The sequence below is a fragment of the Parambassis ranga genome, chromosome 3 (genome assembly GCF_900634625.1).
Source record: "Parambassis ranga chromosome 3, fParRan2.1, whole genome shotgun sequence".
In the NCBI taxonomy this organism is placed as follows: Eukaryota; Metazoa; Chordata; class Actinopteri; family Ambassidae; genus Parambassis; species Parambassis ranga.
The window spans coordinates 6,596,166-6,622,870 of NC_041024.1; the positions used below are offsets into that span (position 1 = coordinate 6,596,166).

General features: G+C 41.3%; 3 protein-coding genes across 6 annotated transcripts; 2 read left to right on the top strand and 1 right to left on the bottom strand.

Moving 5' to 3' along the window:
• Window positions 1-664: 664 nt before the first annotated feature.
• On the top strand, window positions 665-3,264 carry rlbp1a (retinaldehyde binding protein 1a). 2 transcript variants are annotated; one of them, XM_028402295.1, is made up of 7 exons: window positions 665-696; window positions 996-1,124; window positions 1,204-1,408; window positions 1,983-2,161; window positions 2,231-2,389; window positions 2,472-2,582; window positions 2,654-3,264. In XM_028402295.1, exons 1-7 carry the CDS (start codon window positions 688-690, stop codon window positions 2,798-2,800), a joined length of 939 nt encoding a protein of 312 aa, XP_028258096.1. In that variant the 5' UTR covers window positions 665-687; the 3' UTR covers window positions 2,801-3,264. The 2 variants fall into 2 exon arrangements, with proteins under 2 accessions (XP_028258096.1, XP_028258095.1); XM_028402294.1 differs by lacking the exon at window positions 665-696 and having other exon boundaries at window positions 984-1,124.
• A 630-nt stretch (window positions 3,265-3,894) lies between these two features.
• LOC114433114 (monoacylglycerol lipase ABHD2-A) lies at window positions 3,895-17,708 on the bottom strand. 2 transcript variants are annotated; one of them, XM_028401455.1, is made up of 12 exons: window positions 17,518-17,708; window positions 16,444-16,528; window positions 15,993-16,027; window positions 15,598-15,813; window positions 12,277-12,452; window positions 10,971-11,138; window positions 10,524-10,707; window positions 9,669-9,761; window positions 9,467-9,568; window positions 9,231-9,300; window positions 9,034-9,118; window positions 3,895-7,613 (listed from the first exon to the last, which is right to left on the bottom strand). In XM_028401455.1, the coding sequence occupies exons 4-12, from the start codon at window positions 15,804-15,806 to the stop codon at window positions 7,405-7,407; spliced, it is 1,296 nt and encodes a 431-aa protein (XP_028257256.1). In that variant the 5' UTR covers window positions 15,807-15,813; window positions 15,993-16,027; window positions 16,444-16,528; window positions 17,518-17,708; the 3' UTR covers window positions 3,895-7,404. The 2 variants fall into 2 exon arrangements, with proteins under 2 accessions (XP_028257256.1, XP_028257257.1); XM_028401456.1 differs by lacking the exon at window positions 15,993-16,027.
• Window positions 17,709-19,149: 1,441 nt separating this feature from the next.
• LOC114433227 (EGF-like repeat and discoidin I-like domain-containing protein 3) lies at window positions 19,150-26,457 on the top strand. 2 transcript variants are annotated; one of them, XM_028401677.1, is made up of 10 exons: window positions 19,150-19,411; window positions 21,246-21,371; window positions 21,458-21,589; window positions 23,490-23,603; window positions 23,691-23,872; window positions 23,945-24,100; window positions 24,181-24,325; window positions 25,048-25,250; window positions 25,333-25,488; window positions 25,741-26,457. In XM_028401677.1, the coding sequence occupies exons 1-10, from the start codon at window positions 19,336-19,338 to the stop codon at window positions 25,882-25,884; spliced, it is 1,434 nt and encodes a 477-aa protein (XP_028257478.1). In that variant the 5' UTR covers window positions 19,150-19,335; the 3' UTR covers window positions 25,885-26,457. The 2 variants fall into 2 exon arrangements, with proteins under 2 accessions (XP_028257478.1, XP_028257479.1); XM_028401678.1 differs by having other exon boundaries at window positions 25,066-25,250.
• The last annotated feature ends 248 nt before the right edge of the window (window positions 26,458-26,705 follow it).

Here is a 26,705-nt window from a genome sequence, read left to right on the forward strand (position 1 = left end):
CTCCCCCCCTCGGTCCTCTCTGCCCCTGTCCTCTCCTCCGCCACTCTCTGTGAGACTCTCATCCAGTCTGCTTGAGGTAAGGCTGCTCAGCTCTTTAATAAAACTCATAGATAGATCAGGAAACAATGAGTATTTTGTTTAAAAGCCATTGATCCATATACTTGTGTCATACAGTGTAACATGAAGGTTTGTGCATTGATTGTTTGGCTCATTCTTGGTCTGAATGTACATCTACTTTCGCTGATGATGGGTCCATGTTTCTTGGTTAAATCCACACCAGTACTTTATACTCAGGCTGTGGCTGGTAAACATCAGTTTCACTCGCTGAAGGTTCTTACAACGTCTCTTCTGACCATTCAGTGTGAAAACTTTTTTTTTGTTTATGTAAATTCTTTCAACTTTGAACTTTGAGAAATGGGTTTGTTCTTAGTTGAAAAATGGATGCTTATCTCTGTGACTGAGACTTTTCTCCCATTGTGTCAGATTATTATGTAACAGGATGAGAAGAGAGAAACAACTCTTTCTGCTAAATATTTGGGCTTCACTGTATTTATGAGACTCTTTGTGTCGATTGTGTAATTTATCAACCACTGCTCTGATTGTTCGGCTCTCCCTCATGCTCTGTTTTTTTTGCCAACCTCTCTTTCTCTGCAGTGTGCAGTGTAGCTGCTGTGAGACGCTGCAACCATGGCTGCTGTAAGTTGAATGACTTTGTGTACAAATAGAGCTGGCCTGGGTTAGAAGGCTGTGGAGTTTTTGACTGTCAGCACATGATACTGTTATTGTGCCAGTGGATGCTGGCTCTGGGATGGACCCCTAAGCTGTCTAGTAAAGAAGTGGCTTTAGAAGTCCTTTCTGGAATCATGTGAAGCAGATTAGGTGGCCGATCAGTGGTGTGCATCGTTTGGAGTCTGAGGTGCATGTGTGGTTTATCTGTGTGTGCACTTCTTTGTTAAAACCAGCAGGTTATAACAGACTAAATGATGTATGTGCAGACTGGATCTTTCCGCATGGTGTCTGAGGAGGAGCAGGCCATGAGGTCAAAGCTGGAGCATTTGACAGTGAAGGATCATGGGCCGGTGTTCGGGCCGTGCAACAAACTGCCAGGGCACACGGTGCAAAAGGTAAAAGTAAGACTTCATGCAGATGAGTTATGAGTCTCATTCTTTTTACAGAAAGGTGTTTGCTTTTTAATGTGTTTAGGCGAAGGATGAGCTGAACGAGACTGACGAGAGACGGGTGTCATCACTGAAGGACCTGCGGGCCATAATGAAGGAGAGGGCGGCGGAGGGAGATGACCTGGCCAAAATAGTTCTGGATCGCTTCGGGGACAAACCCGACTCTCTGCTGCTGCGCTTCCTCAGAGCGCGAAAGTTTGACGTCGTCAGATCCCACGAGCTCATGAAAGGTGAGCTGGAGACGAGCTCTCATTCTGGCGTTCACATGCTTTGATTCAGATTCTGCAGACATTTTTCCAGTAGCTGCAATAATTGAGTGTGAGACCTCTTTTGTGCTGCTTGTTTGCATGAATCCTGTCCATCTATGAGACAGAGAGACATGTGTTCATTAATTGGGGGCTTTGAGATGCCTCTGAGTTTCCAGCTGACAAAGCCCTCCTTTGTGTCCAAATGGGACAACAAGTTTACTTTACTTGTGAACCCGCTGTGTTCTGCTGGGAACGCCTGTGCTCACTGTATTGAAAGGGAGATTAGAAAGCAGAAAGGGCAGCATCTGACCTGCCTATTGTTGGTATTTTGTAGGTTTTAGACTCTTTAATAAAATGTTTCCTAACCCAAGCGGTTTTTTCAGATATAGCAGGTACACATAGGTCTTTAAACACTACCAAAATAAAAGTGATACACAGTGATTAAGCTGATGTTGAGCTAACACACTTTGATGTTGGGTTATTTGGTGCCTCGGTATGATGAGGCGTAGACATCAGTATTGGTGCCTTTTGATGTGTGTGTGTGTTTTGCATGCAGGTTATGTGCGCTTCAGGAAGGACTACCCTGAGCTGTTTGAGAACCTGACCCCCGAGGCGGTCCGTAGTACCATCGAGGCTGGATACCCCGTGGTCCTGCCCAGCAGGGACAAGTACGGCCGTGTGGTGTTGCTCTTCAACATCGAAAACTGGGACCTGGAGGAGATCACCTTTGACGAGGTAGCTAAAGCCGGATGACATGATTTAAGACTATTGTCTCAAAGTAAATAAATAATATTTTTATGACAGATCTTGAGAGCATACTGTGTGATCCTGGAGAAGCTGCTTGAGAATGATGAGACCCAAATCAATGGATTTGTCCTGATTGAGAATTTTAAAGGCTTCACCATGCAGCACGCCTCAGGGATAAAGCCGGCTGAGCTCAAGAAGATGGTGGACATGCTGCAGGTCTGAAAGCTGGAAAGTGGTCTTCTTTTGGAGGCTCAGAGTTGCTCTTCACATCTTCTTCTTCAATCTGTTTTTCTTGCAGGATTCGTTTCCTGCCCGTTTCAAGGCGGTGCATGTTACTCACCAGCCATGGTACTTCACCACCACGTACAATGTAGTGAAGCCCTTCATGAAGAGCAAGCTGCTGGAGAGGGTAGGCACACTGACAGCTCAGTCTGATGTCCAGTATGTTCTTCCTCACACACCACCATGTCTCTCCCTCAGGTCTTTGTTCATGGAGACGAGCTGGACAACTACCTCAAAGAATTCGACGCTGACTTCCTGCCCACAGACTTTGATGGAAAAGCTCCTGTGATTGACTGCCACGCCATCGCCACCAAGCTTTTTGGCTCTGAAGACACAGCTCTCTGAAAGAACAATCATCACCTTCCAGAAATGCTTCTACTGTGATCAGATGTGGTCGACTTTGGAGCTAGGTTTACATTTTTTTTATTATACAGGCAGTTTTTATGAGTTAGAGTTAGAGACAGAGGAAATTTTGCAGATGAGAAATAAACAGGAAAGAAAAAGGATGCTTAGATATCACAGAGAGAGAGAGTAATTTGATAGCTGTCCTTTTGTATGAGGAAGGATAGGAGTTGATGATGCTGTATTGTATGTAGATCACAACCAGAATGGTGCTTTTTGCCTTAAAATTTCATTTCACAGGAGCAGCCTTGTGTTGGGTGAAGTTTAGAGTGATATGCAGAGAAAAGACTGAAAAGGGACGAGCCTGCGTTAGATTATCATTTCATGGAGCAGAGGTTTCCTGATGCAGTGCCTTGGAAACAGTTTCTCATCTAAAAAAGCGTTGAAAGTATCGTGTAAGTCGTAACACTCAGATGCCTGATTGCCATAAAGGTCCATTCTGCAATTTGCATTGTATTCTGTAATGGTTAATAAAAGTTATTTTGTGTGTGTCTGTAGTTCTACATGGGTTTCATCCTGTGTCCTCTGTTTATTTTTGCTTACTGAAAGCAGTCATTTGTTCATAATTATTCTTAATTCACATAGAAGATTTAAATGTGTCTGAGTGAAGTAACCAATCAGCCACAAGGGGGCATAACTGTCCATGTCATGCTCAAGCCAATGCCAAAGACTCCTGAATAGTACAAAAGAGTAGATAGTTTTGCATTAGTATTACCTGTATCAGATATTAGCACATACATATATCATTAAAACAATTAAGTATTTAAAAAAAAAAATCCACCCCTATGTAGTTAGTGACAAATCGGGAACTTGTCAATAGAGACCAGAATTTTTTGTACCAGGCTGTAAACATGTTTATTTCTGAGTTTTAGTATTCACCATGGGGTTCAGGTCTCAGTCCCAGATCTTGCTGCTTGGGCAAATCCCACACACCTCTATGTTAAAATGTCCGGAACAAAAATAATTAATTTCTTCAATTATGACAGCTGTACAGGAGATTACATTTTACTAAGAGAATAACAAAGTGAAAAACAAACTTTTTTCATTTGAGAAAATAATTTATTTTGGAACACAATAACCATATTTTCCTCACATTATGAGATCACACACACACACACACAAACACACACTGGTTTTCTTCAACAAACAAAACATCCAGTGTTCGGTATCATCATGTTGTGTGACTTTGAGTGCCCCTTATAATCATCCCCACATCCCTTAACGATTCTCCAGCAAGTTTGTAAACACAAAAAAATTAAAGCTGTATAATGATCATTACAGGTTAACACACTGTGGGCATACATCCACATACTTGGACTGAACGTGAGACAATGTTCATCGCTTCAGTCTTCAAGTAAGTAATGATGAGCCCACAGTCTGGATGCTCGAAGCACTGGGGTCAAGATTAATACAGAGGAGCACATTCTGATATCAATATAGTAAAATAACATGTCAGATCCAAGGGGAAAGTACCCGAATTTATATGACGTGTTTTGGGTTTTGACACCATTATGTCACATTAAATCTTTTAACTAATCCCTTCTGGCTGGTTATTGCCTTTTTTCCTCCCTGGTCCCTCAAATATCTGAATATATTTATATATTTATATACTATCTTTAAATATGTATTTTGATTTTAAAGTGAACAAGTTTTGGTTTTTGTTGATCAGAGGTGGCGATATGACACAGTACACACATGTTTTATGTTTATCATCAGCACTCACACTCTGCTGCATTTGCACAAGCAAATAACACCAAAAGTCATTATAACAATACAAAATACAAAAAAAATACCCAAAAATAATCACCTAGAAAACAAACACATCTAAATAATACATCCAAACCTGCATTTTTGTGCAAAGTTGGAGAGAGGCAAAACTCTTTAAAAAGAACACGAAGTGGCTCTTACTGCAGAAACTGGATGTGCTGGTGTTATTGATTGTTTTTTTTTTTTTCAAGAAGCCAGAATAAACCCAGACCACACCTTGAGAGTGGCTGTGGACGGGGCGAACCATGAACCTTTAATCTGACTGCGGGGTGGATGAGAGGATGTTTGCCATGAATGACTGGCAGTTGTAGTTTGGTCTCTCTGACAACAGATGGCAACAGTGATTTGCTGTTTGGACAATGCTGGATGATGGCCTTCAGAAAGAGACATTTTACTGAGTGAGTCGGCCATGATGTCACTGATCCACATTAAATAGAGTTCGTCAAATATATACATCTCAGTTTCAGATGGCTGGCTGGCGCCACAGCCAAGTTCTCATCTTACTTTTACATTACAGTACTGCATATTGATTCCAATTGACTATGGTGAGCTGAGGCGATTGAAAATGTGGGGAAAAGAGGGCATGGATATTGGATTGGTTGACATTTGCAGATGCCCTGAGTAAATGAAGATTAAGTTGGATCAGTGAATCCAAGCCAGCATTGGTTAGGTTAATACCTGGATTTCATAGTATTTGCTCAGAATATTCTCTGCAAAGAAGGTCGAGCTAATTGCATGTCAAATAACAAAGCTGCAGTGGTCATGAAATGTTCCTTGACCAAAGTACACGAGACCGGATTTCAATAGTGATCAGAATCACAGTACAGTACTATTCTTATGAAGAAAAAAAATTAACCTGAGCTACTTTAAGTTCAAGTATGAATTTGCATGCTCATGGTGTTCATCCTTAAGCCATAAGGGATTCAAAAGAAATTCTTATTCTTATATTTTGTCACTATTCTACAACAAGTGGACTAGTATATGAAATGCCCTGATATGCCCTGGAATAAAGGCTACTACGCACATACACAAATACTATCACCCAGGTACTATCGCACACAAACCTAGGCCTAAACAGCCAAACACAATGCGCTGCTGTTGACCACTTCAAACCACCCGTGTGTCTCATCACAGTGTTGAGTAGCAGTTTTTTAGAGCACAGGTTTCTTGGCTGGACTTTGCCTCGGAAGAAGCTTCCCAAGCCCTTACAACAAGGTTTGCAACAACGTTCTCAACTAGAGTCAGGTTTTGAAAAAAGTCCACAGTTCAGTCCCAGTGCTGCAGTATTTAACGCCCAGGTTAACAGGAATAGGCTTCTAAATAGTCCTTTAAACAAAGGTTTGAAATCCCCCTTTCTCACATGCAGCATTCTCCCTCTATGACAATCTCCAGCGTTGTACAAACACTAAAATACACACGTAGTTTAGCTTTGGTATCTTTAGCCCTCCTACTTATCAAACCTCACAGCTCAGACTATTCAAAACATCTGCTTCACAATGAACTGAATTCTCCATGTTATAGCACCTCATGTGCCAATCAGAAGATGGTGTGTTCAATTTCTTAAAACCACATTTTAAAAAATGCACAATGATAAAAGATGCTTGCACCAGATGAAGTGGGTGTTGCATGTTAGCCTCTGTGGCAGTCAGTTTGTATGTGTGCAGTAAGAGAAGGATATCGGCTGGACCTGCAGCTGATCAAAGGCAGAAGAAAGAGTAAGAGGGCTGAAAGACACAACATGGGGAAGACGTGAAGTCATCTAACTGTTTGTTATCATCCTCGCTCCCTTTCCTCTCTGTCAAAAGGAGAGCTAAACCATTAGTAATCTCTGTGTCTGCTCTTCAGCTATTAAGGGAAAAAAAAGGATTGTGGCATACAGTATGTAAAGTGCGTTGAATCAAATGATAGAATGTGACCGTGGGAATGTGCATGGGGTAGATCCCTGGTCATGTCTGGTGAGCACTGAACACTTTTCATCTCAAGTGCAAAAAAAAAGTGCCAGGAGGATATTATGGGCTGGAAACAATGTGAAAATCCCACCAATAATACTTTCTACTGTAGAATGTTTTCTTCTTCTACAAACAACAGAGTGACAATTTATCCAAAAAGAATAGACATTATAAGGGCAGGTAGACGATAATTAAAGAATCACACCAACCAAACAACAAAGACCACATGCTTTATCATGGGTCTTTAACTCTCAGACTGCACAGATACACCCACACACACACACACACACACATACATACTACAAAGATGCTGCATTGGTTAAGACAGCAGACTAGGCTATATGGCCTTGGCGGTGATAAGCAGTGAGCTTCTTACAGGTGCAGTAAATGAGCACCGACTGCAGCACAATCCTTGTTTGTTGTAATAGGAGGATTTGTGTGTGCTCTTGTTTCTCACTGGACTACTCTAATGTGGTATAATTCGCTTTCCTTTGAACGCCAGCTTGCGTTATTCTCTCCTCAATATTTGGTCAAACACCTCCATTAGTCAAAAGTGTCATTGTTGTGTAGATAGGAAACAAATTGTTACTGCTCCGAGTCCTCGCAATGGAAAAGAGCACAAAGGCAGTTAGTTATTTAGTTCATACTGTAAGGTGATGGTGATGACAAAGGGGAACTGTGGTGAAGGCGTGTGCCTGGGAAGGATAGTGGTGAATAGCACCAGAGGAGAAGGCAGAGAAGAGAGAGCAGTTTACGGTGTCTCCCGGTGCAGTAGGGACAGTGGTGTTGGAGAGGGTGACAGGAGAGAAGTAATGAGAAACATACAGAGGTTTAAGCTTTTTGCTTGACGCAAGTGCTCTCACTCAGGTGGCCACTTTGGCACGGTGGTTTCTGCTTCTCCCAGTGGCACATGGCGTTGGCGTAACCCACAATCACTTTGTCCATCCATGTGAGGGGCTGTGGGAAGAGCACCGCGCCCTCAAAGAAACCCAGGTGACCGCCGTGAAGTGTCAGGGAAAAGATCACATTCTCCTTCTTTGCTGAAAGAGGAAATGGAACAGTAATTAGGCATCTGTACTCTGTACTCTGATCATCAGCATCGACACCAGGCACATACCCAAATATGGATTATTTTATGCCCGAGATAGCGAGGGTGTGTTTTTATATGGTCAAACTGATAACAGGATGACTAAACTTCTGGCACGTAATGCCATGTCGCTCTAAGTACAGTTTGGCCACCACATAAAAAAGAAACAAATATTTAAGACAGGTTTGACTCAACTGCCTGAGTCTCTGAGCCTGTTAATGTCTTATGCACCAGAGAAAGCTCTCCCCAAATTTTTTTTTTTTTTTTTTTTTAAAATAGCTACTCTCACCTCATATGGCCTTATCTAAAAGGGCTTCTTGTGCACTGATCCTTTACTCCACCAGAGTACACAGACATCTTGTGCAAACACTGCAGTGAATGGTGTTCTCTTTTTTTAATCCTCACTTTAGATTATGACAGCATTGTCCCTGTGTCCATATACTTCTAAAATGACTCATTGCTAATGATTGACAGGCAGAATGCTGTGTGTCTCTTAGTGAGACTGGTTAACGCTACAGAAGAGACTTGGAAATGCACTCATGCCAATTCCATTCACAACAAATAACCCCTAACACTCAAAGTAGGCCACATTCACATTTCAGACTACCCATTAATCTCTTTCTGCATGCTGTTTGAATCTCTGCAGAGTGCTGCAGCTGTGGATGGACAGGCAGAGTGGTCTCATGAAAAGGATTGGCCTGGATCTCTTTATTTTTCTCTTCGTATCTGGGTTAGTGGGGGAGTGACTAGTGATTAAGATCCCGCAGGGCTTTCAGCACTGTGCACTATTCATGACAGTTGCTGAGCTGCCCCTGAGGAGCTACAGCCTCACCAGGCGCTGAGTGACAGGTGAGGACACATGGTCTCGAGGACAGCTTGTAGCTAAAAAAAAGACACCAAAGCAAAAAGGAATTTTCATTTTCCAAAATAGTTCAAGTGGGCATTAAGTTTAAAAATAGCACATGCTGAGAAGGACGCTTCATAATGTGCAGTCACACATGGAGCTGATTGCCTGTTTGTGTTAGCTTTTACCCTGGCATGGACTGTGTAGGGAGTCTAAGCCTTATTTTTACTTTAAGTTATATTTATAGGTGTATGTTACAGTGGCAGCTGCCAGACATCAGAAAGCAATACTCAGAATAGAGGCCCCACCCTGTCCTGATCAGAGTGTGGAGTAAACCCACAGCAGGAGAATCCTGTTGTACGAATCCACAGAAAGTGGTGAATAGTCAACATTTACCACAATCTGTCAGCAGGTACATCTACTTCCTGACATAGCACAGAGTACAGAGCCGAGAAAGTTGCACTGAAGTGAAAATGGCTGATATCTAGGGCCGCCACTGCCGACACCATGACTCATGCTGGTCAATTACCTGCTAGCGTGCGTGGGATGGTGAGCAGTGATTCATGAACCAGAGGATCATCGGCAGAGTTCACCAGCAGCAGTGGCACGTCTACCTGGAAATTGAAGAACAAGATGCCATACATCACACAAATACACAAACAGACCAAAAAAACAAAAAACAGAAAAACCATTGTGAGATGTTGTGAATGTAAAAGCAGTGCTTACGTTGTGAATGTAATGTACACAGCTCTCCTTTTCGTAGTACTCTTTGATAGAGCTGTGGCCATGGAATTTTCTGTTGAAATGCAAAAATGCAGTGTCACTAACCAGCAGAGAGTCTGGTTGAGACAAACACTTCAGAGCGGATTTTAATTAGTACCGGTAACTTAAAGTGGCTTCTACATAAAACACTGATAGCTATGACTTTCACTAGAAGCAATCAAACAGTTTGCTCACAATACCTCATAATGTTGTCGTCGATCTGCATGAGGGACGTTGCAGTGTACAGCCGACTTAGATCTGCATCAATCACTTTAACTGAACTTCCTCCAAACAGACTGTGTCTGTAATGTGCATAAAACCAAATTAAAGACATGCACAGAGAACAAGACTGAGGCATTTAAACCACATTTTATTAGAAGCATTTTGCACTGTGGAACATACCTGTGTGAGAGGATGATTTTCTTCATGTTGTCAGCCATGAGGAAGTTATAGAAGCGTCTGAACTGATCCCACTGTAGAAATGTTTCCTGGGCCCTGTCAGATAAAGACAAACACACAGAAAGTTAGCTTTGTGCAGCCTGTCTACATTCCAAACCACACGCTGAATGTCCTGCGTAATCCACCGGACAAAGAGTCACACTGGTGGAGAGCAGTGATGGGCAGCAATATGCAAGTCATTGACAGAGACAGGTTGAAGCAAAAGAAGAGTTGATGACATCCAGCAAATGAGGGAAAAGGGGTTTTTCTTTATATTCCCTGTGGGATCTGGAGGTCACAACAGAACTGTAAGAATAACATACAACTCAAAGGGACAACTAAGAGATGAGTCAGCTTCAATTTGGACACTGATTTGAAAAGACAATATCAATGAAAGGACTGCAAATCCAATTTCACAAAAGCCCAGACTCTACCACCCACCCCTCCCCCGTCTAAATCCAAACTTTAACAGACCTGCCTGTCAAGTCTGCCAAGAGATGCTGGCTGCATTTAAAACACAGAAGGTGTGGCTGACATGAACACAGTGATTCATTCCCCTACAATGCTTTAAACACACCATCATAACTCATGTCTTTGTCCTGCATACATGCAAGTGACCCACAGTAAACAGAATAGCTGAATGCTGGGTAGACTCATGACTAAACATGTGACACTATTATGCAAGCACTAATCATTTTGTGGCATTATTATATGAGCTTCATTTATATTTAGAAACACGTGTGCACCAAGTCTCTGTGTTAGAAAGCCGCCCTAATGGAATCATGCATTTAATTAAGAGATGAGAGGACAACAACCCACCTGAGAGCGCTGTACCCCTGACAGACGCTGACACAACACAGCACTCGTTCCTGGTTTGCCCTGTTCTCACCCAGGAACTTACACACAATGTTCCCACCCAGACTAAAGCCAACTACGATTAGCTGAGTCTGAGGATACGTCCGCTTAATGTAGCCAACCATGGAGGCAAATTCCCATGTGCACCCTGGAAAAGAAACAGTGTAGTGTTACCAATCAATACATATAGCAACACTTCTCAAGGGCAGAATGTTGTGTTCTGTTAAGCATTTCTGGCTGGAGGTGCCTATTGTTCAAGGTATCAGATTTGTACAAAACAAGATATAATTTATCCAAAGATGTCTAAACTTCAGCCAAGGTTAGTGCTTTTGGATTATTTTAAAATCATCAACCACAACAGACAATTCGATGAGACTGACATGCCAAGCCAAATATGATGGTACAGCTCACCATAAGTGAACATGCGTGGCGAGGTAAGCTCCATGTCTGGAAGAGCTCCCAGGTGGTTCAGCACGGCACAACGATAGCCATCCTTCTGCGCGTAATCCACAAATGTCCGGATGTAATGTTTCTCACTGTGGTTACCAATACCAGGGCATATCACCATAGTGATGTCATCTGGTGAGACGGGCAGATGTGTCAGAGAGATATTTATGCCACTGAGTAGCACATAAGCAAAGATGAGAAGCAGGTCCTCCACAGCAGGTCACAACATTTTAAGAGGAGCATGGCAAAGTACAGGAGCCAATACAAAGTAAAGGATTAGGCTGTTTGTCTGTTAAACATAGCTTCAGTTACACAGAATTACTTACTGCTATTCTAACAGAATGAAAATAGTAACGCTATCTTGGAACCAAATGACAAAGATTTAAGCTTTCAGATGAGACCAAAGCTAAGGTAAAGGGGTCAGGGTTCAGCTGAGGCCTTCAAAGAGAAATCCCATCTTTAAAACAGTCCTCACATGACTCTGTTGCCTGATTAAAAGGTCACGTAGTTGAGAAGGAGTCAGTGCTTACAGCTGAACCTGGTAAATCACAGTTTGACATGATGAAATAAAGTCAAGTTTTTTTAATATCAAATGTAACATAACACTACAGTGTCTTGGGGTCAGATTTTTGTTACAGAGGGATTTACATCTTATGAGACCCTCTATCTAGTCCTCAAGTCAAATTGCTCTCTATCAGGAACAACAAAATATGAGAAACCTCAGGAAGATCAGCGAAGGAGTGGTCCCTCTTCCAAACACGCAATAGGTGTCGCGTGAAAAAACTAGACAGAAGTAGCAGCAGTAGAATTACAGTATAAAGAAACAGAATAACATGTGGCAACTACAAAACTACAAAAAAACTACAAAATGTTTGAGAGTTCAGTGTCATGACATATCATGGTCTAAAAGGAAGAGTGGCAAAACAGTATGTGAATAGCTACTGCAAATCATTCAAATGCTCATGGTGCTGGTTAGAACAAGTGAAACCCTTGACACCAATAAAAGCTAATTGGAATCAGGGGTTATAAACCTGGAGTCCAATCAATTAAAACAAGAAAAGCACAGCACGCATTAGTGATGCCTCAGAGGAGCTGTTAACCCAGCATCCTCAGAACATGGCTGAGCATAAGCATTTCTGTATAGAAGAGGAGTGCAAAATGGCTCCTGACTACCATGCAGGTCTGAGGTTTTTTTTTCAGCACTGTGACACTTCACATACTTTTTTTGCCACTTTATTGTACAAATAAAGGTATGAACATGCTGCTTCACCTCCTGTCCGATGGTCCCCCAATGGCTCAAAGAGGTCAAAGGTTGCAGTGGCCCCATCGAGCATCGGTAAATACTTCCTGATTCCACAAGGATGAGGTGCGCTCACCCGACCGAGTTTTCCATACAGTGCTGTTTGGAGGTGACCACTTTTACCCCACAGTAAAGGAGGAATGTACCTGCAAAATGAAAAACTGGATGAAATTTGATTCGGAAATATGAGCTATTCTGCGAACACACTCCATAGGAGCACAAGGGTAATACATAGAAATACTGGCACACATTTGCATTGGTGGCATTAGACCCAGACAGACAGACCTTCTAGCAGTAGTTTGCATAAAAAGACATATTTCTGTGGCTGCTCTGTATACCCAGCAGACATCAATGTTTAATGTCAGTCTGTTGCTATATTTTGCTATGTTTATGCTCAGTGTGCATACCCGAGTTCCACCGACACTTCTGGAGGAGTCAAGTCTTGAGATTATGTAATATTCTTTGAAATGCTCTCCTTTCATGAATCACCATGCTATTTCTACAAACTTGTTTACACAACAGCTTGCTTTTGATGTGATGTTGCAGCCACTGAAATTTACTTCATGACACAAAGTAAAATATAGGAGCATTTCAGCTGACAGGTTTAGTTGTAGTTTCCATTTGCAAACACAGCCTTCCAAGCATGTCTAATCTCACTGCTTCACTGTTCAGAAAGAACACATTTGAGCGCCTCTTCCTCACTCTTCTTCAGTTATATAACATCATAGCTGGAACGGTTCCTGTTAAATTTTCAGACACTGAAGGGAGGAGAGAGAGTGGCACATCTTAGAGGCAATGACACAAACAAGATCTGCATAACAGTAAACTAAAGCAAAGCCAGAACGTCAATGCTGGTGGTGTATACACACAGAGCGAAAAGACTGATAAGTGGCAGTAGTTACATCAATAGCTACGCAAGCCCTTTAACCTGGTGTTGTGCCAGCAATTACTGCACCCAGAAAAATACACTCTTACATAAGAGAAATGTCAATCAGAGAACAGACTACTCACATTTGGAGATAATGTAATCGCCCCTAGCATGCATGGTAACTGTAGTTAAAGCTTAACCACACTTTTCTAGAAGGCACGCTGTAGACTTAATCTATGGCTACAGAAAGAGGATAACCTCATTGATGTAATGTGGCTTGGCGGATAATCGTGCCTCCAGGTTAGCAGAGTTCACTGATGTGAAAGCAGCAGGCTTAAAGCACATTTTAATACAAACAACACTAATGTACATTAAACTTAAATTAAAGATACCCTTGTTATTATATACTGTGCTTACAGACCCTGGAAATGACACCAGTCCAATCCAGTACAATGTGTGCACTGTTATCCTTTATAACTATTAGGTAACAAAAAGAGGAAACAGATGCATTGGTGTGGTTTGATAAAGCGAAGTCCAGATCAAAGTCCGGAAGTAAAGTCAGGCTGTTCGTATGTAGAGCACAGATGGACTGAAATTCATCCAACATTGTAGCCTGGCCAGCCTTATCCATTCTCTCTGTGAAATAGGTCTGGAAATCCCCTCCTTCAGAGCCACAAACCTTAAACTGTAAAGGTTTATCTAAAATGCAATAGCTTGTTGCTTGCCTTCTTCAAAAATATTTTGCAGAACTGAAATTAACAGCTTGGATTTTTTTAAGTTTTTTTCTTTAAGACAAAATCAACAATATTGCATACCTACTTCATTATACCGATTTGTTTGTCTTTTGTTGTTACTGCTCTGGTGGTTGCTTTGTTTACATCACATGCTTCATTTATCTGTTTGGTTGTATGTCAATCTAAATGTGTCCAAAAGCAGAACAATCTGCTTCAGCTGGTACTGCCCCCTGGAAATCCAACTCAAACCCAGAGACCAGACTAATCCTGACATAAGAAAAAAGAATTCAGATGACTGGTACCAGGAAACATTATGGCTTTAATTTCCTTTCTGCCCTTTAACTGTACTTCCTCTCTTATTATTGTTGATGATCAGGGCACTGACAACAGGTGTCTTGCCATGACGGAAGGGCAAGTTTGTGACCTAAGGTCAAAGCAGATGAGTTCAATGAACCACTTTCTGGAGGTCTATGATGCCAACTTCTACCAAAGGGGATGTGGTTGCTCTGGATCACTGGATAAAGTGTATAAATGTAAGATGGGACTAAAAATAAATTTGCTATGTCTTCCCATGTTTATAGTTGCTATTGCTACTTAAACAGGAGAATTCAAATGTTTTGCAAGCATCTGCGACTTTTAGTTTTTGTTGGGTTTTTTTAAGATCAAACCAATACTGACAATTTTGTAGAATGAATAAAAGAACTTCTGGTTAAGAAAGACATTTGCTCTATATTGAGCTGCATGATGGCCCAACCCTGGTGTGCATGTTCCTAAACAAAAATACTCTGTTAACCTCATAACACCCCTACTCTGCTTTCCACTGTGTAATTGATCCGTTATGCAACAACACAGGGTGTCATTAGGTACTACAAACGTGACTTCTCAACAACAAAGATGATGTCAACACCACCTTTAAAAATGTAGACAGGTTGCAGGACTTTGTTAAACTACACACTGATGCCGACAGGTCTACATGCAGCACAAGAGGGAAATGATAATGATAACAAGCCAGAGAAAAATGTAAACACCAGCCCGGCCTTATGAATCGGCGACCCTGCAGCTGAAAGGCAAAGGGCTCGGTAACAATCGGTTATGTAAGCGGTTATAGAGAGAGTCGTCCTACGGAATTCAATGTCCCTACCAAGTGAGACAACAACAACAGGACATAGAAAAACATGATGCTGACACTGCTTAAAGGAGGTCTGACCTCTGCTGGATTAGCCTACACGTGAAAAGGTTCCCTGTTCACACATGGAATTTGCTGATAGCAGAGTTTCAAATGACAATTTTGTTTTCAATTCAATAATCGTTCAGCCTTAGTTTGCATTAGTTATTATAAACTCAGTCGGAAGATTCAAATTGTAGTTGACGTCAGAGTCAGGAGGAGCATCGTTGTAAATGCAAATCTGCTGTCCCTGCAGTGAATGAGTGTCTATTCATAATGCAAGTGTGACAGTCTACCAGTGGGATGACCCCAAAAATACAGACTACTGTTTAATTCATGTCAGAGCTGTCATCTCTAGCAGATACATGTGGCCCACTCAGAAACACTGATTACAGATGGGACCGATGCCAGGCAAACCGCTACCTTCACTGCAGTCCCAGATGGCCGTGCAGCAGCAGCGTTTCCATAGCAACACCTTAAGTCACAGACACAAAGCTTAGAAATAAAAAAAAAAAGCAACTCACTCTTTGGTCAGCTGAGGGCAGGACTTTAGAAGGAAGCGATTGAGGGGAGTGTCCTGGTATGTCAGGTCCGGAGGTGCAGTGGGGCTCTTTAGATTCAAACAGCGGACGATAACGTAAAGCACCGTGGCCACTGCCGCCAGCTTTACGCCATCAAACATTGCCGGCAGCTCAGGAGAGATGGTATGCACGTCTGACTCGTGGGTGTTCATGATTATTCTGAAAAACAGCACAGTAGACCACACTTCTTTTACACTTCTGGCAATACAGACTACAACGTTTCTTTTGTTTTGATAAATATGAATTCATAAAAAAAAAATGACCATTAATTACACAATTTACAATTTTCTTGAATTCCAAGGATGAAGTCAGAGATGGAAAAAAGAAATCAGACCAACCTAAATATTCTGCTTGGTGCCCTGTAGCAGCAGAACTGTGGGAATACAGGAGCGTCAGATAAAGCACAGTGAGTTATTTAATACACTCACTTTAATTACATTACAGCTTAAACAACTCTAATAGGAAACCTTCCTCTACAGAAGACAGAGGTGCTGACATTACTTTAAATAAATCATTACACAGACCAGACTCACAGTGATTCTTTGACTCACTGACGCCACTTCAAAAATGTGCTAAACTTTTAACACACTCTAGATTAGACAGAGGTAAGAGCATTACTTTATCTAGGCTGTGGAGTTACAGAAGAAAACAGGAACTATCACAGTGCCTTATGAAAAAAAAGGAAGTTGTGGTGAATGATTCCGGATAAAACTATCATGAAAAGAAAATGTTTTGTGTGTTGTAAGAATAAACAAGGCCAAGCTGAAAAAAACAAAGACATTTACTTACATTGACGTTCAAGTTTGCCTCTGACAACTTGCTCCAAACACCTTAAAAATGTGTATATGTGAAGTCACAGTGATGTGGTCGAAACCTAAGAAGCATAAAACACAGGGACAAGGGGTAGCTTGGTTATAACTGAACAAGAAATAAACAGTTGTTTGGTTGACAGCACTTACTGTAAAGTGAAAATATTAATTACAAACTGAATGAAATTATTAGTTGCACACATACCACAACTCAAATACCATAAAGCTATTTAAAGACTCCCATTTATGTGTATTTACCTTAGTTTTTAGATGAGGTTCAGACAGATAAATTACCAAATCTAGTTAAGTTTCTAGAGTGGTTTCATACCACCTTTTAAGACTCGCGTTAAAGGATGTCAGAAGCTAATTAATGTATTAAAAAAATACATAATAAAAGCTGATAATTGTGTCTGTAAGCATTTATGTACACATAAACGGCCACAAACGGCACACGTTGCCACAATTAGCCTCAGCTGCATTACGAGTTACTTCATTAAATAACACTGGCCCACATTGACAAAGCTAATAACCCGCTTCTCATCCACTGCAAGCAAATCCCATCAGCGCATATCTGTCAACTAGCTAGCTAACAATCCGCACTGTGTCCGTTAAAGAAAGCTTCTTCAGCTGCTAATATTAGCCACTTGCTCTGTTGTCACGACTCATAACAAAGCCAAAGAGGCGTTAACATCCACAAGGGCACTCACTGAAATAGCTTAAACATAGTGAGAAAACAGACACAAAAACACAAGATGTTAAACCAGTCCGAGTATAGCCGAGCAGTCATCGTCGCATCTTCGTTCACTAGAAAATGAAAATCGGCTTTTGGATGATTTTTGCTGCCCTCCCAATCGGAATATGCTGCGTATTGTCACTAAAAGCTGTTTTCTTTTCAATCACCATTGTATATATTACAAAAAAAGAAAACAAAGATTAGCTAACAGCTTTTAATTGTCTTTAGGTTGGGCGTTATCGATCTAATGATGCAGCTTCATTAAAGAGACGACACAGAATACAGAGGAAGCATTAGCAGCTCCGTCTTCAGCTCACTTACCTGAACTGGGAAACTGTGAACCAGCTTCAAAGCGTCAGGCTTTATTTATTTCCGAGGCGTCATTTGTTTTGGTTAATGTGTCTCTACAGCATGGCTGCCTGCTGTGTGAAACACGCTCTATTTTTCATACAGCTGAAGCTAGCTAGCCGCACCTAGCTATGGAGTAGCAACTAACAACGCCAGCCCTGACATGTCACTTCCTAGAACAATCTGGAATTTGAATACCGGCTCTCTCATTGGCTAAACTGCCAGTGACGTCAGCCAGTCCCCCACGCCCCTCTGCGATGTGTCTGTTTTCTTTCCATTTATTTTTGTCCTTAAACACATTTTAAACAAACATTACAGCCCTAAACTTAAAAAAATAACCCATAATAACATTGCTTTGAGGAAAACGTTTGCATTAAAGAGTTAACAGGAAGATCTTCTCTGAACGTGAAAGGAACGTGAGCTGTTGTTACATAACATATTTGTTATTTTGAGTTAGATTAATGCACATACACCACAATGCATAAGAAATATAGTTGTAGTTTGTTACTTATAGCCAACATACGTTTGCTCAATTAGACATTTCATTAGTCAGATAATTGAAATGATAATAACGAGTATTATAGAGGAGTCCAATTAGGAACTCCCTGTTGTAGTTACAGTATATTATCCACCTGATGGCGACAGAGTGTAACAGATTATTTTTATATTCTATATAATTTATATTCTATATTTATTATTATATTCTAATCTGTTTCATTATTAATTTTAAAGGGTATGGGTCATATATAATACATATGTTTATACACATAAATAATTATATACAGTGATATTACTTTTACACAAAATAATGCAGCTGTAATTTCCCTACAATTAGTAAGACAGTTAAAAGTGTTAATTTAGATATATATTTTTTAACCAGTTAAAAGTTAAGAAGCCGGATATTTGGCAGTACTCTAGCCATGCCCTTGACCAAAGAAAGCAGTGGCCTCAGAAGAGAAGTGGGTGCTGCGCTGGGACTGGTGTGTTCCTTGGCAAGGGTCAAGTTTTCCCACGAGGATTAAGTACCAATTTGTTAAATCCCTCATATTTTGCCATTTCTTTCCCACATTTGATGTTTGCCACCACACTAATAGAAACAATATTCCTTTTTTATAGTTATGCAAGATTATACGTGTTACACGTGCTGACAGGTATTTTCATTTACACCTCGGAAAATGTAGCACGTCAGTAATCTATGGCAAAAGTAATCCTTAATTAATTCAGAACTCCGCCTACCAGTCAATCTGGGAGGGGGTACGTGCTGCCTTCACATGCCCGGCATAAAACAGGTTATATTTACCTGTAATAGTGAAAGAAAATTATTGAGACGTTTCTGTTTGCAGGACCTTTTATTTTTAGATTACTGGGCGTGTGCACACGATTGTAAGTAGTGTTTATTTAGACTAATGCAAAACTATCTAAATATATATATTTTAAAATCTATTTTTAAATAAAACTTTTGGCTAAAGAGAATTTACAATTTTCATGTCATGTTTTTAGAAACAGAAATGCAGGTCGCCATGAATAAATATTCAAATGCTCTTCCTTTTTTTCTTTCTTCTCTGAGCTATCCGCCCATCACATCACGTCACATGTCGTCGTTAACTCGGGGTGTTATTGAAAAACCCCAGCCTCCTCATCCAGGCTAACACCTGGCCGTTCAGTTGAGTCTCAGTTTTTCCCGAGAGCACTTTAAGGCAGCATACGTTGAAAAGTCGGCTACGAGCAAACAACAGCAAAACAAATCACACCAACAAAGGACCAACAAAAGGAAGGGAAGCGTCAACAAATATGAAACGACCTGGAAATGTAAAGACAGCGCATTTAGGAACTTTTACTCTTCTGCTTTGCCTGTGGTCAGTCAGAGGTGAGTGTTCTTTTTTTTTTTTTAAAACAAACGACACGTAATCGTGCTCAGACGTTTTCTAACTCCAGACTCCAGTCACTTTTTTTTCCATTAAAACCACAGCAGGACTTCAGAACTGCCACTTAGTCTTATTTTCCATGATGCTTGTCAGTACACCCTGAAGTAATCAGGTCACAACAAGTCTACTTAATGTTTTTCATCGTGCCAGTTAGATTTCTGGAGAGTTAAATGAATGAAAGAAGAGGACAACTGGTATTTTTTGTAACAATCATAGTATTTTGTCAACTAACTTGATGTTATTCTCATATATGAATAGTTATTATTCTATATTATGTGTCTGTTTCAAACCATTTTAGCATCCAGACTTACTTTCTGTAGTGAATTCAATGTGAAACTGATACAGATGCCAGCATTGTATTGTCATGGTAGAATGGGTGATTAAATGTGAAGCTACTCTGTTATTACATGTGAGGCTCTGTCATTATAAGTTATATTTTGCATGGTGGTTATTGTAAAAAGCAGGTTTGTAAACACAGAGAACAGTCCGTGTGTTTGTGTTTTTGCTCTCATGCACCACCACCCCACCAGATGCATTCTGGTTATAATTGTCCCTGTGGACACCTTACAGGTCAGACAAGGTGCAGATGGAGCGGAAAATAACACCATATGTGCTCATCCTTGGTGCCAACACAAACCAGCTGTCCACTTACGTCACTTCAATGTGACCTGCAAACATCTTGTCAGCCAGCAGGACTTCGAATACATCAGTCAAATTTGAAAGGGACCAAGTTGTGTCATGTTTGTGACACCTGGGTTCCTGTATGTTCAGGACGTATCGCTCTGCTTGTTACTCCACCTGTTAGTCAGGTGTGTTCCCTGTCCTGAGCCACTCGTGTGCTGCAGTTGCACTGTCATGTTGTGTAACTGCTCATTCCTGAAAGAGCTGCATGCTTCTGTGCAACCTGGCTAATCCCAGCAAGCTCTTAATCCTGTTCATAGACACATGTTCGCCTGTCATTGCTGGCTTCATAAAAATGCCATTTAATCAGTTTTATATTAATAACCTGTTTGTAGCTCCTCGTCTTCTGTGTTGCTATGCTATGCTATAAACAACAACCCCAGCAGTTCCACCTGGTCCTGCCTAGAGCTTGAACTGTGACTCTGACATGGCACTTGATGAGTCAACAGACGCACAAACAGGTTTTGTGTATTTGGCAGCTCTTGCGTGACTCATAAATCAGTGCCCAGCCGCTCCCACTGGAGGTCTCAGCCATCATTTCACTCGATACAGGCAGGATCTGTGGGTCAGCACTTTGGGCCTCGCAGCTGAAAACCACTGTTGTTATCAAGACTCGGGCTAGAAACTTAAGTTACAAGTAGCAAACACAAGAGATCTCTCTTTCCCTTAGGCTCTTACTAACTCCTGAGGCTCATACTTTGCTGCTTCACTCTAGGGTTCTAAATCAGAGGGCTTAAATGTGTGTTTTACTCCGAAATTCAGAAATACTACAATATCATGACACCAAGTGGTTTTCCCATTCATAAAAAACAGTGATTTAGAGCAGCATGTGCATTGTAGCTGCAGCTGGTTTCCATAACAACAAGAGAAACACCACTGTTGTACATACTTCCATTTTTTTTAAACCCGCTTTGTATGTGGAGGCTTTCCCAGTTAATGGGCAGGAGGTGGGGTACATGCTGCATAAGTTGCCAGCAAAGAGTAATACAACCAGTCTCATGTATACACACCTATGGCCAATTTAGTGTCCCTCATTAACCTAACATGCACATGTTTTTTTACCAGTCCTCATGCTCCTGTGTTTCATTCACTCAGGCGAATACTGTAAAGAAAATTTTTGCCAAAATGGAGGAACGTGTGTGACCGGGGTCGGAGAGGATCCCTTTATCTGTATCTGCGCTGATGGCTTCGGTGGAGACACTTGTAACCTGACGGAGACGGGTAAAAGACATTTTTTGAAGAGAACCAAAAAAAATCCTATTCACTGAGAGTAAAAGTAATGCCCTTCTTTTCTATCTCTTCCTCAGGACCCTGCAGTCCCAGCCCCTGTAAGAATGATGGGTCTTGTGAGGTCCTTGCTCCGACCAGGCGAGGAGATGTTTTCAATGAGTACATCTGCAAGTGCCAGCCCGGGTTTGAGGGGGTGCACTGCCAGATCAGTGAGTTAATTCTTGAGCTTCCTACCTTGCCTGTAAAAGCATTACAGGATGACCTTGTATGTGACTTTTTAACTTTTAAAGCAGTCAAACATGAAGGAGCTGCAAAAACGGATTCCTGCGATTTGAGCAAAATTTGCTGGGAAGCCCTCTTAGACTCTTTTTGTGTGAACATGAGGGTTTTGTCCCGTCCTGTCACAACACGGTGAACGAGACGTGTAGTCCGCTCAGCAGTTTCATGAAAGGGACTCATTCAGCGGGTTCTGTGGTTATTCTGTTTGGTTAATTAGTAAAAGACCACTCCAACTCTCTTAGCATTCAGGCGCACTCCTCACAGGATCAACGCTGCATCTGTTTGTGCTGAAGCTTGACCCAATCAGACTGTGATAAAACATAAAACATATCCTATTAATAAAACTCCTCAGCTAGCTCAGCAGAAGTTTGGGTTTTTTTGGCGAAAAAAAACACTTTACAGAGGCGGTTACATCTCCAAAATCCTTTGAATTAAAATTAAAAGCGTTTGTATATGTACGATAAATTCAGCTTATACCGTCGTTCAAACTCCCAAAACCCACAGTCGGACCACCAGTTGTAGTGTTTGTGCAGTCTCCTCCCAGTTTTATTTGTATTTATTTGTGTGTATCTGTATAGATCAGGCTGTTGTGTGGTATCCTAAATGGTGTTGTATATATAATCTAGTCTAAACATGGGATACTAATAAAGTTGATTAAAGTTGAATGAGGTCTCTATCCTGCCAAAAAAAAAAAAATTAATCACTAGAAACCATTAATATAATGTCAACTTCTGGAAAATTCATGCATATTTATTATAAATATCCTGTCAGCAATGTTGTAAAAATAATACCAGTTCACAAAAAGAAAATGTTTAGTACAGGCTATATATACTATACAGGCTGGATTTAGAGAATAGATAAGTGAGGCTATTTCTCGTGCAGTCTCTTGGTAAGTCTCAGACGTTTCTCCGTGTTGTTTGTTGTGCTGTGTTGTCACAGCCAGACAGGCATTTGTTTTCTAAGTTGTGACCAATCCTCTTAGCAGTAGCAGGAACAAGAATTAAACAGACCCATGTGGCATTACGTCAACCTGTCATCTGCTGTTGTGTGTGGAGTGTACGGTAGTAAGCTCGACATAGATGCATATATACAGACATTTTATTCCAAAACATGATTCAGATTCCTGCTTACAGATAAAAACTATAACAGACACATAGTTTTAGTAGATGTGATTTATTCAGTTTGTGTGTTTTGAGTTGATCTGAAAGTAGCAGGAGGAGGAGATGCACTCAGACCTGATCGTACTGCAGAAATCTTATAAACATTATGACCCAGAAAAAATCAGCAATTACCTGAAAGCACTACTATCTTTAGTTTATTAAGCGTCTGTCAAAAATACTTAAAGAGTAAAAAGGTGCTACTGTCTAGTTTTAAAATGTCCATTCATCCCTCAGCATATGTTGTAAGCCTGCCACCTTGTGGAGATTTCCGAGCATCACATGTGCTTTGGTGATACAGGGTGTGTCTCACAGGATGCTTCTGTGCATTCTCTACATTGTCACCCACAATCCTCTGCATGTATACAAGAGCATGCATCGGCAAAGGCTGCCAGGCTTCTGAAGGATCTGACTTAGATGTAAACAACAAGAAAATGACCACAGACTTGCTTTGTTTCCATGGTTACAACAGAGAAAAAAACTGCAAAGCCTCACAAATCTGTCAATGCACAACTGTAACCCTTAAACTGCTCCATAAGGGCATTTCTGATTATTTGTGACCAGGTTTGCACCATATCTCCAGTGATTATGTCTTCTGATGGTTGTTTCATTAAATACTTCACTGATTCCTGATATGAAGATGCTGAGTTGTTGTGTTGTTTTTTCTTTTCAGATGTGAATGACTGTGCCAACGAGCCCTGTAAGAATGGAGGTGTATGTCGAGATCTTGATGGAGATTACACCTGCGAGTGCACCTCACCGTATGTTGGAAAGCAATGCCAGCTACGTATGTTCACCATCTCCCACATCATTTCACACACTCTGTGCACGGACTTGTTTTTTTGTTTTTTAAAACAAAAAAAATGTGTTCCAGGCTGCATTTCCTTGCTGGGGATGGAGGGTGGATCCATTGTTGAGTCTCAGATTTCTGCTTCCTCTGTGCACTACGGCATTCTGGGTCTTCAACGCTGGGGCCCAGAGTTGGCTCGACTCAACAACCAGGGCATCGTGAACGCCTGGACTTCAGCCTCCCATGACAGGAACCCCTGGATCGAGGTGAGAGAAGCTTAAAAGTCACGAGGCTGACCAGTGAGAGTGGTGACACTGACTGAAGCTTTCTAATAACAGGTTAATATGCAGAAGAAGATGCGTCTGACGGGCATCATCACTCAGGGAGCCAGTCGCATGGGCTCAGCTGAGTACATCAAGGCCTTCAAGGTGGCGAGCAGCTTTGACGGAAGCACTTACACAACATACAAAGTGGAGGGCCAGCGCAGGGATATGGTTAGAGCTTTTAACTGGATGTTATTTAGCCTCTCTTTCTTCAGCTTGCTCACCTCATTTTTCCTGTGTGTGTGCTGCAGGTGTTTATAGGCAACATAGATAACGACAGCACAAAGACCAACCTTTTTGACCCTCCGATCGTGGCCCAGTACATCCGCATCATCCCTGTGGTGTGTCGCAAGGCCTGCACGCTGCGCATGGAGCTGGTGGGCTGCGAGCTGAATGGTAAACACAGAGAAACATTTTACATGCTGTCAGAAGTAAATAAATGTTAATGAAAGATGGCCTACATTTGGTTTAAGTTGAGCCGTAGCCTCAGTGAACTTTCTGTTTTGAGCAACGTCACAAATCCCCACCAAGGGGAAAGGTTTTTTTTTTTTTGTTTACCTTTCTCTCTGTGTCTTGTTTTAATGTCTTCTTACTGTGGTCGTGCTGACAGGCAAAATGACAGTCAGGGAGTTTATTTCAACTTCATAGCATCTAGCTGTGGTTTGACCACATAGAAAATGTATTGTATAAACAGCACCCTGTGGCTAGCCCTTGCTATGCAACAGTAAATACCATTTACCATTTGATACACTCATTTCATATGACCACCATTTCATACACCCATTTGCCATTTCATACACTTGCAGACAAAAAAAAACACATCTGTGTTTTTGTTCAGCTCCATAACAACTTAAACAGCCACCGAGAAATGTGGTTAATACACACAGACTGCATTCATGGGTTAAAGCTGCTCTGTTGCATGCATTATTCTACTCTGTGATCCTCTTTCTGGTCTTTCAGTTTGGTCCTTGGTGGGTGTTAAAGTGTCATTCTGTGTTTGTCTTGGTGAAGTTGATTTTTTTGGGTGTGTTAATTGGCTTTTTCCTCTGTTTTCTGCTCGCTCTCCTTCTGTCGCTTTCCCCCTTCTCTCCATCCTTCCCTGCTTTTTGGATTCACAGTTCATTCAAACACGGCAGGTTGCTCAGAGCCTTTGGGAATGAAGTCCAGGCTCATATCTGATGGGCAGCTTTCAGCCTCCAGCACATTCCGAACATGGGGCATCGACACCTTCACATGGCATCCTCAGTTTGCCCGGCTGGACAAAATGGGGAAGACCAACGCCTGGTCTCCGGCCACTAACAACCGGTCAGAGTGGATCCAGGTGAGGACACTGTTGCAGGCGTTATCAGTAAAATTTCCTCAAAGCCAGCAGATGTTCACTGTTTCCTCATTCCTTTTACCAGGTTGATTTAGAGAAGACAAAACGTCTCACAGGCATCATCACTCAGGGTGCAAAGGACTTTGGAGTGGTGCAGTTTGTGTCTGTGTTTAAAGTTGCGTACAGCAATGATGGAGAGACATGGAAGACTGTGAAAGATGAGAACACCGTCAACGATAAGGTCAGACACATTATGAAATGTCTTATCCTAATATGTCAGAAAAGTCACATGATAAACGGGATGATTGACAGATTTTGGTAGCTTAAGGACATTAAGCACATTTCTACACTTTGTTCAGCAGATGTTTTTATTAATAGGCTCATGGCATAAGATCCAGCCTGGGTCTAGGTGTTACACAGAAAAACTACAAAACATGCTTTCAGTATAATTTGGGTACTTTAACAATAACCATAATGTTTTTTTTTCTTTCAGCTTTTCCAGGGAAACATCGACAACAACACTCACAAGAAGAATATCTTTGAGCCTCCGTTCTACGCTCGGTACATCAGGGTCGTCCCCTGGGAGTGGCACGAGCGCATCACTCTGCGCATGGAGCTGCTCGGCTGCGATGATTAGAAGCTCATCAGTAAGCATCCATCAGTGCATCCACCTGCTCCACCTTCTCAGAACACGGCGGAGAAATCGTCTGTGTTTTACTCCATGGAGTTCGCTGAACAGCTCGGACTTTAACACTTGTAGCACTTTCTGACTAGTGTTTTATGACTTTGCCAGTGTGGCGTCTTTGAAGTAATTGACAATGCCTGAATTAAGGCTTTGAGTAGCTATTCATGTGTATTTAACAGTTTTTCGAGAAGACAGCAAAACATCTTCATCATCACCAGGTGTTGTTTTTTTTAGTCAAGCACTAACTAGCGAAAGGATGCAGGGCCTGTGCAATACAGAGCGTTAAAAATAGAAAGAGTAGAACATTAAAAGCTGATAAGCAGCTCACTGATGGAGTCAAACTTTAGTGCTTTTATTGTGTTTTTTCATTTGATGTCTTTTTATACATTTTTCTGCTTAATTATAATTTCATTCTAATTTAATAATTTTTACAACAAATATGTAGGATTTAAGCACTGTTTTACATTTGTTTTTTAATTCATTGTCGGTCTTGAATTAAGATCATTTAATAAATGTTAAAATGTTCATCTGTGTGTGTCTTTTAAATCAAGAGTCCAATTTGTTCAGGAGCTGTCTGTGTCTAAGGGGGCGCTGGTGGCTGATTTCAGATTTCTGAGCTCACAACTATGCCAGTGAAGTCTCTAACACACAATGTGAGTGACATGAAAGAGACATAGAGACAGAATGTCTATGTGTACTTTGTTTTATATAACACACAAACCTAGCTTGCTTCCTAAATCCTGGTATCTGTGTGAATGTGAAGTTCAGGGTCC